General features: G+C 29.7%; 1 protein-coding gene across 1 annotated transcript; it reads right to left on the bottom strand.

Moving 5' to 3' along the window:
* Nucleotides 1-4,955: 4,955 nt before the first annotated feature.
* On the bottom strand, nucleotides 4,956-6,957 carry LOC133819632 (pyruvate dehydrogenase (acetyl-transferring) kinase, mitochondrial). The gene is made up of 6 exons (XM_062252926.1): nucleotides 6,536-6,957; nucleotides 6,145-6,406; nucleotides 5,885-6,065; nucleotides 5,635-5,782; nucleotides 5,324-5,540; nucleotides 4,956-5,221 (listed from the first exon to the last, which is right to left on the bottom strand). The coding sequence occupies exons 1-6, from the start codon at nucleotides 6,773-6,775 to the stop codon at nucleotides 5,163-5,165; spliced, it is 1,107 nt and encodes a 368-aa protein (XP_062108910.1). The 5' UTR covers nucleotides 6,776-6,957; the 3' UTR covers nucleotides 4,956-5,162.
* Between the last annotated feature and the right edge of the window lie 6,944 nt (nucleotides 6,958-13,901).

Genomic DNA, 13,901 nt, shown 5'->3' with positions numbered 1-13,901 from the left:
TTGTCTTTGGTTGCTCAATTTGACTTAGAATTGGAGCAAATGGATGTTACAACTGCTTTCTTGCATGGAGACCTAGAAGAAACTATATTTATGGAACAACCTGAAGGTTACAAGAAAAGAAAAGACCAAGATCTAGTTTGTCACTTGAAGAAATCCTTATATGGATTAAAGCAGGCCCCAAGACAGTGGAACAAAATGTTCAATGCTTTTATTACTCAACACGGGTTTAAGAGAAGCATGTATGACACATGCTTATACTACAAAGGCACTAAAATGTCAGAAGCTGAATATCTTCTACTTTATGTTGATGATATGCTTTTGATCAGCAAGGAAAAGTCACATGTTGAGGGAATGAAGAAAATTCTAAAATCTGAATTCGACATGAAAGATCTAGGGGCTGCAAGTAAAATTCTGGGAATAAACATCCAAAGAAATAGGAGTAAGAATCAGCTATTCCTTGGTCAGAAAGATTATTTGAAAAATGTGATTGATAAGTTTCAAATGAATGGCTCTAAACCAGCAACAATGCCTTTATCAAGTCAATTCCAGTTGTCAAACACACAGTGTCCCAAAACTGATAAAGATAAGAAAGAAATGAAGGAAGTACCCTACTCGAATGCCATGGGATCTGTGATGTATGCTATGGTCTGTACTAGACCAGACCTAGCATATGCAGCAAGTGTGCTGAGCAAATACATGGGAAATCCTGGAAAGCTGCATTGGGCTGCAATGAAGTGGTTACTCAGATACATAAATGTCACAACAAAGCTTGGATTACGCTTTAAGAAGAACCAGGAGACAATTCAGGTGGAAGGATATGTAGATGCAGATTTTGCAGGAGATAAAGACTCAAGAAAATCTACTACAGCTTACTCATTTCTCATATCAGGTAATTGTGTAAGCTGGAAATCACAAATACAACCTGTGGTTGCTCTATCCTCCACTGAGTCTGAGTATATAGCTGCAACTGAAGCAATAAAAGAAGGGTTATGGATACAAGGCTTGCTGGGAGAACTGAATTTTTCAAGGGGAAAGGCTACTGTCTACACAGATAGTCAAAGTGCACTATATTTGTGCAGGAATCCTGTGTTTCATGATAGAACGAAACACATAGAAGTGAGATATCATTTCATAAGAGAAAAGATAACACTGGGTCAAATTAACATTGAAAAAGTACCAAGTGAAGAAAATCCAGCCGACATGGGAACTAAGACTGTGCCACTTAGCAAATTTCAACACTGTTTGGAATTGCTAAGTATTGAGGAAGGTTAAAGCAGCTGGAGGTTGGAACAATGATCTTAGGAAGAATCTTTCACATGGTTTTATTTAGTACTGAGGTGGAATTTGTTGAAAAATCAGTCCTAAATAAAACCAATTTGATTTTAATGACATGGCAAATAAGACCAATGGGGCAAGAACACTTCAGCAATGACTTGATCAAGTTAGTTTATTAACTATATATATATATATATTTTTATTATTATTATTTGCAAAAGGCTTACCGATTTGTGGTAGCCCATATATATATATGTATATATAAAGTCTAAATATATAATATACAGAGATAAGAAGAAACATGGATAGAGAGAGAGGAGAGATTATCGTATGGTGAAGAACTAAATCAAGAAGAGGAAGAAAGAAGAGGATCTGTCTTGAAGGTGCTTCTTCAGTTCAAGACTCATCCAAGGGAAGTTTGACACCATTTTTAATCTCTGTAATTCTGTAATTGTCTACAATTTGTAATACATTGCCATTGATATAGTGAAAGAGAATTCCTAAGGGAGTTCAAAGAGGATTAGGCTCTCCACTATTGTGGAGGAAGTTCGAACCTCTATAAATTTGTGTGTGTTCTTTAATTTCTTTTTTTTATTTCCAATCTGAATTATGATCATTTGATTTCTGGTTTGTTAATTGTATTTTATGCTAGCTGAGATTGTTGGTTAATCCCAACAATAAAAATAGGGAGTCACTTCGATGCAATCACTTTTTGACTGCACCAGAGTCACTTTTTTTACTGCAATGCTGCAGTCAAGTGGCTCATTAATTTTGGTACTTAAATATATTTTTCATAATTTTTTTATGACAATGTATATTGTAGTCATTTAAGACATTATGTAAATTTTTAAGAAATTTGGAATAATTTCCAATGCTGAAAATAAAGTTCAAGCAGCTTGTTACACGCGTGTCTAATATTTTGTATGTGAGTATAAAATTCAATTGTTTGAACATTATTTTCAGTACTGCAAACTATTCGAAATTTCTTGAAAATTTACATGATGTCTGAATTAGTAAAATAGATGCACCGTAATCGATTCCTATAAAAATATGTTATAAAATATAATTCATTATAATACAATACAATAAGACATAATACGACACATCCAAAACACCCATTAACTTATTTTTTTTATTTATGAAAATTTTAGGAGTTAATATGAATTATTCAATATGTAGATCTTTTAAAAAGTTCCACTTGGGATGTATAGTAAATTCTAACAACACTTTTTTTTTTACTTCATCAGTTTATTCTTTATTTTTTACTTACTCATTATAAAAGTTGCAATTTATATCTTCTTCTTTTTAATTCCTTTGACAACACAAGTTCCTTTCACCACTTAATTGATGTGGTTGTTGATGGAGCATAGATTAAAAAAAGTACTAATAATAAATAACTAATTACCTGTGCTAAAAATATATTATCTTTGTCAGATGTTTACATTTATATATATTTTTATTTAATTATAAAATTAAATGATTTAAAAACTAATGTTATTTTTTCAACTGACCGAGTTTGCTTTCACTTTAGGTTTTGACAAAAAGCAATAAATTGCATCTTGTATTTATTTGATTAATCTATATTTAATCAAATCTTAGATCATAAAATAATAAATTTATAACATAATCGAATCAAATTTGTACTTTCGAGATTTGATTACCTCTTTTTCTTCCCTAATTTTTTCCTTGTTAAGTATAAATCTAGCTAAGATCACCTGTTATGATGTTTTGATGGAGAGCTTGCATCATCTTTTGATTCTATGGCTTTAAAACGTGTGATTTGATTGAATATATGAGCTTCTTTTTCTTAATTGAAAACAAAGTTTATTAACTTTTTATTATTCAAATTCGTTTTTCATATTAGAATTTATATTTCATAAATTTTTTTTATATAAAAATATTTCAAAGAATGAGAAGGTACTATATGCTAGTAGATCACGTCATTAATTAATTAAGAGTGAAAAACATATATTTGCTCTATATTTTTAAGTTTGTACATGTTTATAAGTTACTTTGAATTATAGATGGTAACTTGACTATTCAATCAGTTTTAAATTATGATTGAGTTAGGTGATGTTAGTCACATAAATCATAACGAAATATGTTGAGCATTTATGGTGTGTTGATAGATTCTTGGTCGACCCACCTCGAAGTGAAATTTTTGATCTCAAACATATAACTTGACCAATAGGTAAGGTAGGCACAGGCCTAAGAACCCTAATTTTTATAGATATTTTACAAAATATCTATATTTGATCTCATCATGTCATTTCGACTTGACCTCAATTATCCTGGACCAACCCTGAATATGATTGAAAACTAGTATTATTGTGAAATCAACCTAAGTATATTCTAATTCTTATTAGGGACAACTATTCACAATGTACCAAACCTAGATGTCTCCATAAAAAAAGAGTTTGAATGCTTCATTTTCTCCATTTCCGAATATTTAAAAAAGTAACTTGATTTAATTTTAATTAAATAAAATCTTGTGTTAACAGGTGAGTTAACGAACACTGACCAATGTTTATCAAATTGGTTAAAAGGGATCATTTTAATTGGTAATTTTACTCACCTGACCAATGTTTATCAAATTGGTTAAAAGGGATCATTTTAATTGGTCATTTTTTTCTTTTTGTTTTATAGGTTTATATCTTTTTAGACCATGTATTTTTTCTTATTAATTGTTTGGACCATGTGCTTTGATAAATTATTTTTTGGACCCTATATTTTATAAAATAGTTTAAATAGACTCCTAAACCTAATTTTGATGAACAAAAAATTGAATATAACAATACAATTCTTAAGCAGAATGACTATATTTTTGTTATGAGTTATTAGTTTGATGAATTATTTATGAATTTAGTTCAAAAAACTTTGATTTAAGAGCCTATTTGAACTATTTAAAAAAATATAAGATTCAAAAAATAATTTGTCAAAACACAATATCCAAACAAACAAACAATGACTTTGCATTTTAAAAAACATCAATCCCACGTTATTTTGTAAATATAATATTTTTAAAAAATCAAATTTATCATATTTTCAAGTTTCTTCCTTTTTTTTTCCTTCGTTTTATATGGGATTGTTGGTACAATAATTAGGAACTCATTACACGTGTATATCTCATTCTAATCAACTACAGAACTATCCATCTAATCAACCACTTGAAGCCTGTCGTTATTTTAGATTGTACCAAAAAAAAAAAAACCCATGAAATTCAAATTATGAAGATCTTGATCAAGGAAAATTCTAACTCCGTCCCTACATATTAATTCATCATCTTTCGTATGCTAAATGCTAACTCTCTTGAGAAAATGAATGGCTTTGCTTCTTCTTCTATTCGAGATACGGACGAATTTTCTAAGGGCTAATAATTGTGTCCTTTAGAACAATAAATGCTAGTGTTAAAGCAATTCTACGTAGACTAAAATTTAAAGCACAAAAATGAGGTTGGCTTTATGAAAAATCAAAGACTTAGGCCTAAGATTCAACAATGCTAGGTGACTTCAATGGTGGGGTGATAGTTTTTTCTATTTCAATTCCCCAGATTGGCTTTTTTTTCAAATATTCAAACACCAACTAAAAACTACTACTGTAGAGTGGGCTCTACTATGAATCTATGATCTGGTAGATGCTTTTGTCAAATTAAAGGAGAGGTAAGTAAAAGATTACAAGAATAAATCAAAGGGTCATTATGCAATTGCTTGAGAAGTGGATATTATAGTCATCATACACCTTTGTGAAGTGAAGAAGCATATAAAGAATATTCACAACTACTCAATGCTTTTTTTTTTTTTACTTTCTAAATTAACAGAATAAACAAATGACAGTAAATTAACCTCCCTTTTCACAATTATATCTTAGATATGGAACTACTTGCTTACTTATGGCAAAGGTTCTTGTGAATCTCCCAAGCGAGACAGGTGAAGATACGCATCCGTTCCTGTTTAAGCACCACAACACAAATGTACACAAACATATCAGAAGGAGGATTTCATATTCAAGCCGTTGAAGTTGAATTCCATACAGAGAAGAACACACTCACCATATCCTTCCATAGAGATAATCTGCAAATCTCCTCCAAAATACCGAGCATACAAGCGACTTATAGGGAGCCCATATCCATATCCAGCCATGGTGACCACCGTATCAGCCGTTCCAAGATCAGCGTGCTCGTCCAGAGGGTTCTTAGCAGTACTGTAAAGATAGGTGAAGATTTTGGGGAGACCACTTCTGGGAATGCCACCTCCTTCATCTGAGACCTACAAACCATATCTGGGGTAAGCAAGCAAGCAAGAAATAAGTTGGTGTTTGTTGCTGTAAGTTGTAATGGGGAGAGTTCTGAAATTTGAGTACCTTAATAGTGACATCCTCATCTCCATCTGCAACTATAATTCTAATGGGAGGTGGAACTTTATCCGAGTCCAAGAAGCGCTCTTGGACTGCACGCAGGGAGTTCTTGACCAACTCAAACACCATGAGATGCAAGTGAGTTGGGACATAGCTGGTATAAGCAGGCTCAGATCATATGTTCATATCATATCATATCATAATAACATCATCTGAGAGCATAAGGTAAGATAAGATATGATATGATTTTACTTACGGGAAAGTAAAATCAGGATCCCCATAGATGTTAATATCAGGTGCAGAGCCATACTCACGCAAGCATATGCAACGGGCATCCTCACTGGCATGGCGTGCAACCTCCACAGGGGACATTCTTGTGTGAATATACCCCACACAATTGGGTGGTGGATTGGGATTGTGCAGTTCTACATGCTGACCTGAGTTTTTCAGTTTATTATTAATTTTATGAAAAATTAACCCCCAAAAAAAAAGTTTAGAACAAGAAGAGGAAGATACCAATGAGCATTCGAATCCCAATTCTTGACATGTAGAAACGATCGAGGAATTGATGAATCTCGTGAAGATCTTGGCTGGGAGTGCGAGTGGGAGAGAGCTGTTTCTTCAACTGTTGAACACCCAAAGCCATCATAGGAACCACATTGTTGTGTCTCACTTTAATTGCTTTTATCATTTGGGTAAAATCTTTTTCGTCATTTGCATCTTTTATCTCCGGAAACGATCTCAGATCACGGAACGAGTCCATGTACCAATCTCGAACCTAATTTTTTATTATTTGAATTTAATTAATTAAAAAAAACAAAAACAGAGAAAGTGGGTCAAACCAAAGTTGTCACAGTATCATTATTAAACCAAAAAAAAAAATGAAAAAGGTTGAATCTTTTTTCACCTTCAAAACAGCAGGCTTAAGGGAGAGGCCATAAGGGAGAGAGTCGAGCTCGATAGCGCGCCTGGCAATCCGAATGGGAAGCTCCTTGTGGAGAAATTGAGCTGAGATAAGCAAATTGCGTTGGGTGGGTTTGGAGCCGAACTCCATCATGTACCTCAAGCTCACCCCTGTCTGTTTCATGCACCCCCATTTCTGAACCTCCTCTATCAACCTCTTCGAAAACGCCTCCAACGCCGCCATCTCCAACCCAGACCAGAGCTCGCTGAACTCAACTATCTTTACTACTATGCTTCATACATGAGATGGTGGGGCTCAAAAAAAAAAAGAAAAAATTCAATTCAATCCAAGTCTAGGGTTAGATTTTTAGATGATTATGATTATTATTATTATTATTTCAATAAAGAAAAAGAAAGCTTCTCACTCGCGTTTGTGGGTGGTGGTGTTGTGGTGCCATGATATGAAAGTGACAACTCTTCTTGCTGCAGTTGGAACTGAATTTAAACGTGTTCTAGTCAATCGACACGTGGCATACTTCTTTTTATCTCCTTTTTGGGCCGGCCACTAATTTTTAAAATACGGTTTTTTAATAACCAATTTTAATAAATACGACTTTCCTATGGTTTTTTTTAACCTATAAATTTTCTTATAATAAAAACTATGGTTTATTTTCATAAAATTACATTTATAGTGTATATTTTCTTTTGACAAAAAAAAGAAATTTCAGTAAATTTTTATAAGATTTTTTCTTACACATTTTTTTTTCTATTTTTTTTTTAAAAAATACATACTTAATTTTTTTAAAATACAATTTTTAAAATTTTATAATTACGAAAATACAACTTTAGAAGAAACAACTTATTAGATCAACTAAATATCAACACAAAAAACTGAAAACAACGTAAAAACAAAAAAAAAATCTAAAAACAATATAAAAATAAGTTTAAAACAATAAAATAAAAAAATAAAATTATAAAAATGTAAAAATTTCTTTAAAAATATCTATAAAAACGTAATTTTTTTATGTAAAAATATCAATTTTTATTGGATTCCAAAGCAGGCCCGTTAAAGAACTGGTGGCTGCTGCTCTCTTCTTGGTCTTATCCTATCTTATTCAACTCTATATTTGTTGTACGATTGGATTGATTTTCAATTTTATCTTCAAACTCTATTATTACTCTTGGAAAAGGCTACTTTTGTTGGTTAAAACAATAGATTAAAGAGAATCAATCAATACGAATGTTTAGAGTTTGAAAACTAAAAGTAATGAAGCCTCTTTTTGTTTTTCTTTCTTTCCGTTTTTGGGTAATTCGAATTATTTAAGCTTGAGCTTATTAAGATAAGAATAAGATCGATGTGGATTGTGGAGTGGATATATACGCAAGTTTGACTCATATTATCCCATTAGTTATTATTTCAATTTTAATGATGGTGTTGAATGTGATCATACTCATCCTTACTTGGACAAGAACAAACTATTTTGAGGATATCTTATTTAAAATGTTTTTTTTTTTGAATAATTATTCAAAATGTTTTTAATCGTATGGAAATAGAAATTAAAAAAAAAAGTACATATAAAAATTTTAAATCAAAAAAATTAAGTGGGGTTATGGCTCCCACCTCCCTTTTTGCACTAAATGAATATTCAATCTGCAATATAATTATAAATCAATCCAATTCAATATTCATTATTAAAAAAAATCCAATTCAATTCAATTCAATGTTAAATTATTAATTTTGATTTTTGTAATCAAATTGAAACAAAATTCATAGTTTCACTTTTTTTTTAAATAAAATTATTGCTTATGGGTGTTCATTGGTTCACTTCCAATAATTTTAGGTTTATCCGATCCGATTCAATTATTCATTGGATGTTAGTTTTTTTACAACTGATCTAATTCAATTAATTTGTTTCACTCAATATGATCTTATCCAATCCAATTATCCATTGGAATTGATCGATTTTAACCATTAGATGTGTCCTCATATTTATGTATTTAATCGGATTGATCCATCCAATATTTTGGAGCTTTTATTTAGCTAAATTTGTTAAAATAATTCATTAAATTATAAATAGAAACACTAGTTTGTTCAAAATGATACAATACTATACAAATTCAACATAAATTATAAGCATAATCTTAATTAAATAAATAAATATATATTAAAAAATATATATTTGTTTAAATAAATAAAAAACTTTAAAAATATATACATATAATTGGATCGGTTCGGTTGTATTGGATTTTTGCATATATCATCCAACAACCAATTTGATCCAATTTGGATATTCAAAAATATGATTTGTTCCAATCATAATTGGATATCCAATTATCCATTGGATGTTATATTTTTTTACAACTGATCCAATTCAATTAATTTGTTTCACCCGATATGATCTGATCCAATTCAATTATCTATTGGATTGAATCGATTTTATCTATTAGATGTGTCCCCATGCTTATGTATTTAATCGGATTTGATTCATCCAATATTTTGGAGCTTTTATTTAACTAAATTTGTTCAAATAATTCATAAAATTATAAATAGAAACACTAATTTGTTCAAAATAATACAATACTATACAAAGTTATCCTAAATTATAAGCATAATCCTAATTAAATAGATAAATAAATATTTTTAAATAAATAAACTTTCAAAGTATACACATATAATTGAATCGGTTCAGTTCTATTGGATTTTTGTATAAGGGTTTTATGCACATTGACTATTAATAGTGTGTTAAAGTAAGTAAATGTTCATGTTTTTAATTTTGTAAATAGCCTAATCACATTTTTAATATTACATATTGCCAAATATGCCCCTTAGCAAATTACTATTTTGTTCTAAATATTTAAATATTATGGTATATGTATATTAGTTTTTATTTTAAAATTATTTTAATTTTTTTAAAGTGTGTAATGGGTTGTTGAATGATATATCATACCACAAAATATATATACTAAGTTGAAATATAATATACCAACAAAACTTACAAAATTATTACTAAAATATGTGCTAACAAAATTATATACTACCATTAAAATGTATATACAATGATACAAAATTATATAGTACCATTATGTATAATAAGATATAAACTAAATATCATAAAAAAAAATTGATATACCATACCACAAAAAATATATACACTAGTAGTTGGAAAATAATATACTAACAACTCATAAAAAACTTAAAAAATCAATGTAGCTTTAAAATAAAAACTAATTAAACAAAAATAATATACATATATCACTATATTAAAGTCATACATTTCCTAAATAAATAAATAAATTTATAGAAAATGACAATTTAGGTAATAAAAAATATAAAATAGTCATTAGTCTACAATTTTATAAATGAGGATATTAGCTTCTTGAAGCTATTGTTTTGAGACATTTACTATAATTTATTTTTTTGCATATATCATCCAACAACCAATTTGATTTAATTTGGATATTCAAAAATAGGATATGTTCTAATCATAATGAAATTCAATTTTTGATAGTCAATTGTACTTATATCGGATAATTTTTACATCCTCCTAATTGTTTATATAAATATAAATAAACAAATTTTATGGTTATAAAAAAGCATATGTATAGATTTTAAAATTTCAAATCAATTCAGCCCACACTTATAAAAAATTATATTTTATAAATTAAATTAAAATATGCAAATTGGATTATATTAAATTAATCTTGACCAATTTCATCTAATTGTAAACATGAGATTTGGTCAACAACAATTTTTATAACAAACGATAAAACTTATGAACATGAAACTCAAGAAAAATAGAAAAACTTTTACTTGGTTCACTTGAATAATTGACATACGTCTAGGAGTTACTTTTACTGGTTTTTTACTCAAGAACTACATAATTAGATACTAGGTATAAAATACGTGCAATGCACGTTATATTTCGGTGAAGCAAAATATAGAACATGATGCCTCCATTTGGTGCCTTGTTATGTGTACGTACAAGGCACGTGCTATAGCATTATAAAATAATCATCATTATAAAATTATCATAATCATATATAAAATCCAACGAAATCTTCAATAATTTTGGGCACGATCGAAATTCTACTGCTGTTTGACAATATCATAAGTCCTCTGAAATCGTTCATTGGGACGTACTTTCTCCATGTCAGTGAAGAATTGAATCAGGTCATTCTTCAATGGATTTTCATTGCTAAACACCCCTGCCTCCTTCTGTGTTATATATAACACATATAATTAATTATTATCTTGTTAAAAATATATAAACAATTAAATAAAAACAAGAAATGGTGGCGATGATTGTTTTACCATCTTAGTTACCGAAAAGTCGATTTCAGTGTGGAACCTATCCCAGACCTGAAAAGTAAAAGAAAAAAAAAACATCAACACTTAAAAAATAAAAAATAAAATAATTTTTCTTTTTCTTTTTCTTTTAAGATAATTGGAACATATATATATATATATATCATGGAACAAAAGATAATTGATATTTTACAAATATCAATTAATGAATGATTTTCTAGATGTAAATGCGCTGCAACTTTCTCCACACGAGCAAATATTATCTGAAGATATCTTTTGTATTGTTCTAGCTCTGTCCATTGTATCACAATTTCAATCATGAACTCTTCGCCGTACATATCTTCCAATGAAGGAATCACCTACACCAACACACAAACTTAATAATATCATGTTTTTAATCAAGAATCTATATGATTTCATTTTTATTCTAGTTAAAAAAAAAACCTATGAATTAAGTCACGGAGCTTACATAGTTTGAAATCCTTTGTGTCAAAATGCTCTCATATTTATCATAAAACTCACGAATTACATAATGCCAAAAACCATGTATGTCTTTCGTACAGAAAACGTTGTAAATAGCTCTGTATAACATGGAAATGGGTAATATGTTAAAATATAATTAACTCAATCTATTATTAATATATGTTTAAACTTTGAAAATCAAAAGGGAATATTATATTTACATATATATATACTTACGTGTATGCATTCATTCTGTCCTCCATATTCCATTCGTCTCTAACATCTTCATCAAGTTTCATATGTATTTTACGAATCGATGCATTCACAACCACCATTGTATCTCTTATAATTTTCGTAACCACTTCTTCACGATTGTTTCTTCTAGTCTCTTCATCATCAGCAGTAGTAATTATCAACAACTTTGCCATACTTCTTGATTTTGATGAATTGAGTACTTCTTGCTAATCACCAAATATATATATGAAAACAAAATCAGGGAAATTTTTTATGGTTGTGTACTCTTGAAAGGATGTGTACTTCTGAAGGGTTGTGTACTCTTGAAAGGATGTGTACTTCTGAAGTGTTGTATTGTTTAATTTTTTTAACATTAATTATTTGATTGTGTAAAGAACCAATTATTGTATTTTTTGGGAATAGAAGCAATTGTTCAGTTTGGATGACTTATCTAAATTTAACTTTTTTTTTAGCATATTCTGTTAAATTCGTAACAAATTCTGTTAAAACATACCAAAATCCGTTAAATACTAAACTCTGTTAGATAGCCACTTATATAATAGGTAAGAAATTAGAGTCAACAGAGTTTTCTATAGGTAATGAGTTTCACAGTCTTTCGGTATGCAAATCACTTGCGAAAAATTTACACAATGAATTCTTTTATTTATAGAATCATTTATGTTACACTTGAATTTAAACATGTAAATAAATCCTTAAAAACATGTAAAATACTATTTAATCAAATAAAATATAATAAATGATGAGTTTTAAGTATAAATAAACAAGTTTCAACTTTCAACCTATTTTGCTCGACGAGGAGCCCAGCGCTTATGCAACTAGGTCTTAATGCTCCTTTAATCTGCTCATTCAACTATCTATAATGAGTAGAAACAAGATATACATCTTGATAATCCAACTGATAATCCATTTATCAAATGATTTTTTTCAAGTATCTGATGATGTTATAGCAATTTAAATTTTTTAGTTAGAAAATTGGTTACTCAATATATGTATATATTTATATATGAAAAATTCATCAATGGTTATGATATGATTAGCATATATTACTAAACAAATTTTTGATGACGAATGATTTTAACGATGATGAAAATAAATAAATAAATAAAATATATAAAATTAATAATTTTGAATTTTTTAGATTAATTAGGTAATAAATATTGTTCAGGGGTTCTAACTGAACATTTAATAATAATGCAAACAATATAATAAACTATTGATTATATGTGCTCATGATGAATAAATAAAAATAAAAAATAAAATAAAACAACACACATTTACGTGGTTCAGCAATATATGTGTGATTATTGCCTACATCCACGGTAGCAAGAATTGTCTTCTTATTATTAATAGAAGATTACAACAAGGGAGCATAGCCCATCATCTTTATCGCTTAAAGAGTTTAGAGAGATTTGTGGTATAGATTGCTTTTCGTATCTTAGGACGTTTATTTTACTGGATGTAGCTAGCCTGTAGTAAATTTGTAACAAGCTAGGTTATGCAAGGTTGGAGGATGCATATATATATATTTATTTTGCTAGCTAGATTATGCAAGGTTAGAAATATATACGATCTTATAGTAAGCTAGGCTATGCAAGGTTGGAAATATAAGCAAGTTGGATTATGCAAGGTTGGAAACATATATGAATTTGTAGCAAGCTAGGTTATGCAAGGTTGGAAATATATTGGTAATCGAGTTTGCAGTCAGGTTTGTGCAAGGGTGGGAAATATATCTATATGTGTAAGGGTGAGAAGGCGTGGTGTAGGTTATGATGATCAACCTAGTCTGCTTGAGAAAAGATGGCTTAGGCTAAGAAGAGCTAGTTTATGGAGAGGCACGCTAATGATGAGTTTGGAGGTTATCTTCCTTTCTGTCTGTCCCATTGCTTCTATTAGCCGTCCTTTTATAGGCCAGGGCTGCTTGCTAGAGAAGCTAAAATGTAACTTGCAGGAAAATGCTAGAATGCAACACATAGCTTGCAAGAAAAGGTTAAAATGCTACACGTGTTATCTACCAAAGCTTGTCTATTTCTGCAAGCTTCCTTCATGGTATTCTTGTAATAAAGGCTATGTATCATGGACATTCTCATTATTGCACAATTCCCTTTTTAACCCTGTCTATTATTTTACGCTATATCGTCCTGGTCGTGTGGCTAGACAATTTGGTTTTGATCAACATGTCCCTCATCATCGAAAATTGGGGGACTTAGAAAAAGCTAATAATTCATGCCTGTTAAACTACCTTCAGTCTTTGAAACGCTCTCGTACCTTGTTCTGCCTTCCTTGTAAAACAAGGCATGGTGGAGTATCTTCAATATTTGTTGATTTATGGTTGAAGGAACTCGAGAAT

The sequence above is a fragment of the Humulus lupulus genome, chromosome 2, assembly GCF_963169125.1.
Source record: "Humulus lupulus chromosome 2, drHumLupu1.1, whole genome shotgun sequence".
Taxonomy (NCBI): Eukaryota; Viridiplantae; Streptophyta; class Magnoliopsida; order Rosales; family Cannabaceae; genus Humulus; species Humulus lupulus.
This window is presented reverse-complemented; position numbering and strand designations above follow the sequence as displayed.

Coding starts and splice junctions, on each gene's coding strand:
- LOC133819632 (XM_062252926.1), bottom strand. CDS start 6,775: ATGGCGGCGTTGGAGGCGTTTTCGAAGAGGTTGATAGAGGAGGTTCAG. Junction 6,407..6,535: donor TTAAGCCTGCTGTTTTGAAG/GTGAAAAAAGAT, acceptor ATAAAAAATTAG/GTTCGAGATTGGTACATGGA. Junction 6,066..6,144: donor TGGGATTCGAATGCTCATTG/GTATCTTCCTCT, acceptor TGAAAAACTCAG/GTCAGCATGTAGAACTGCAC.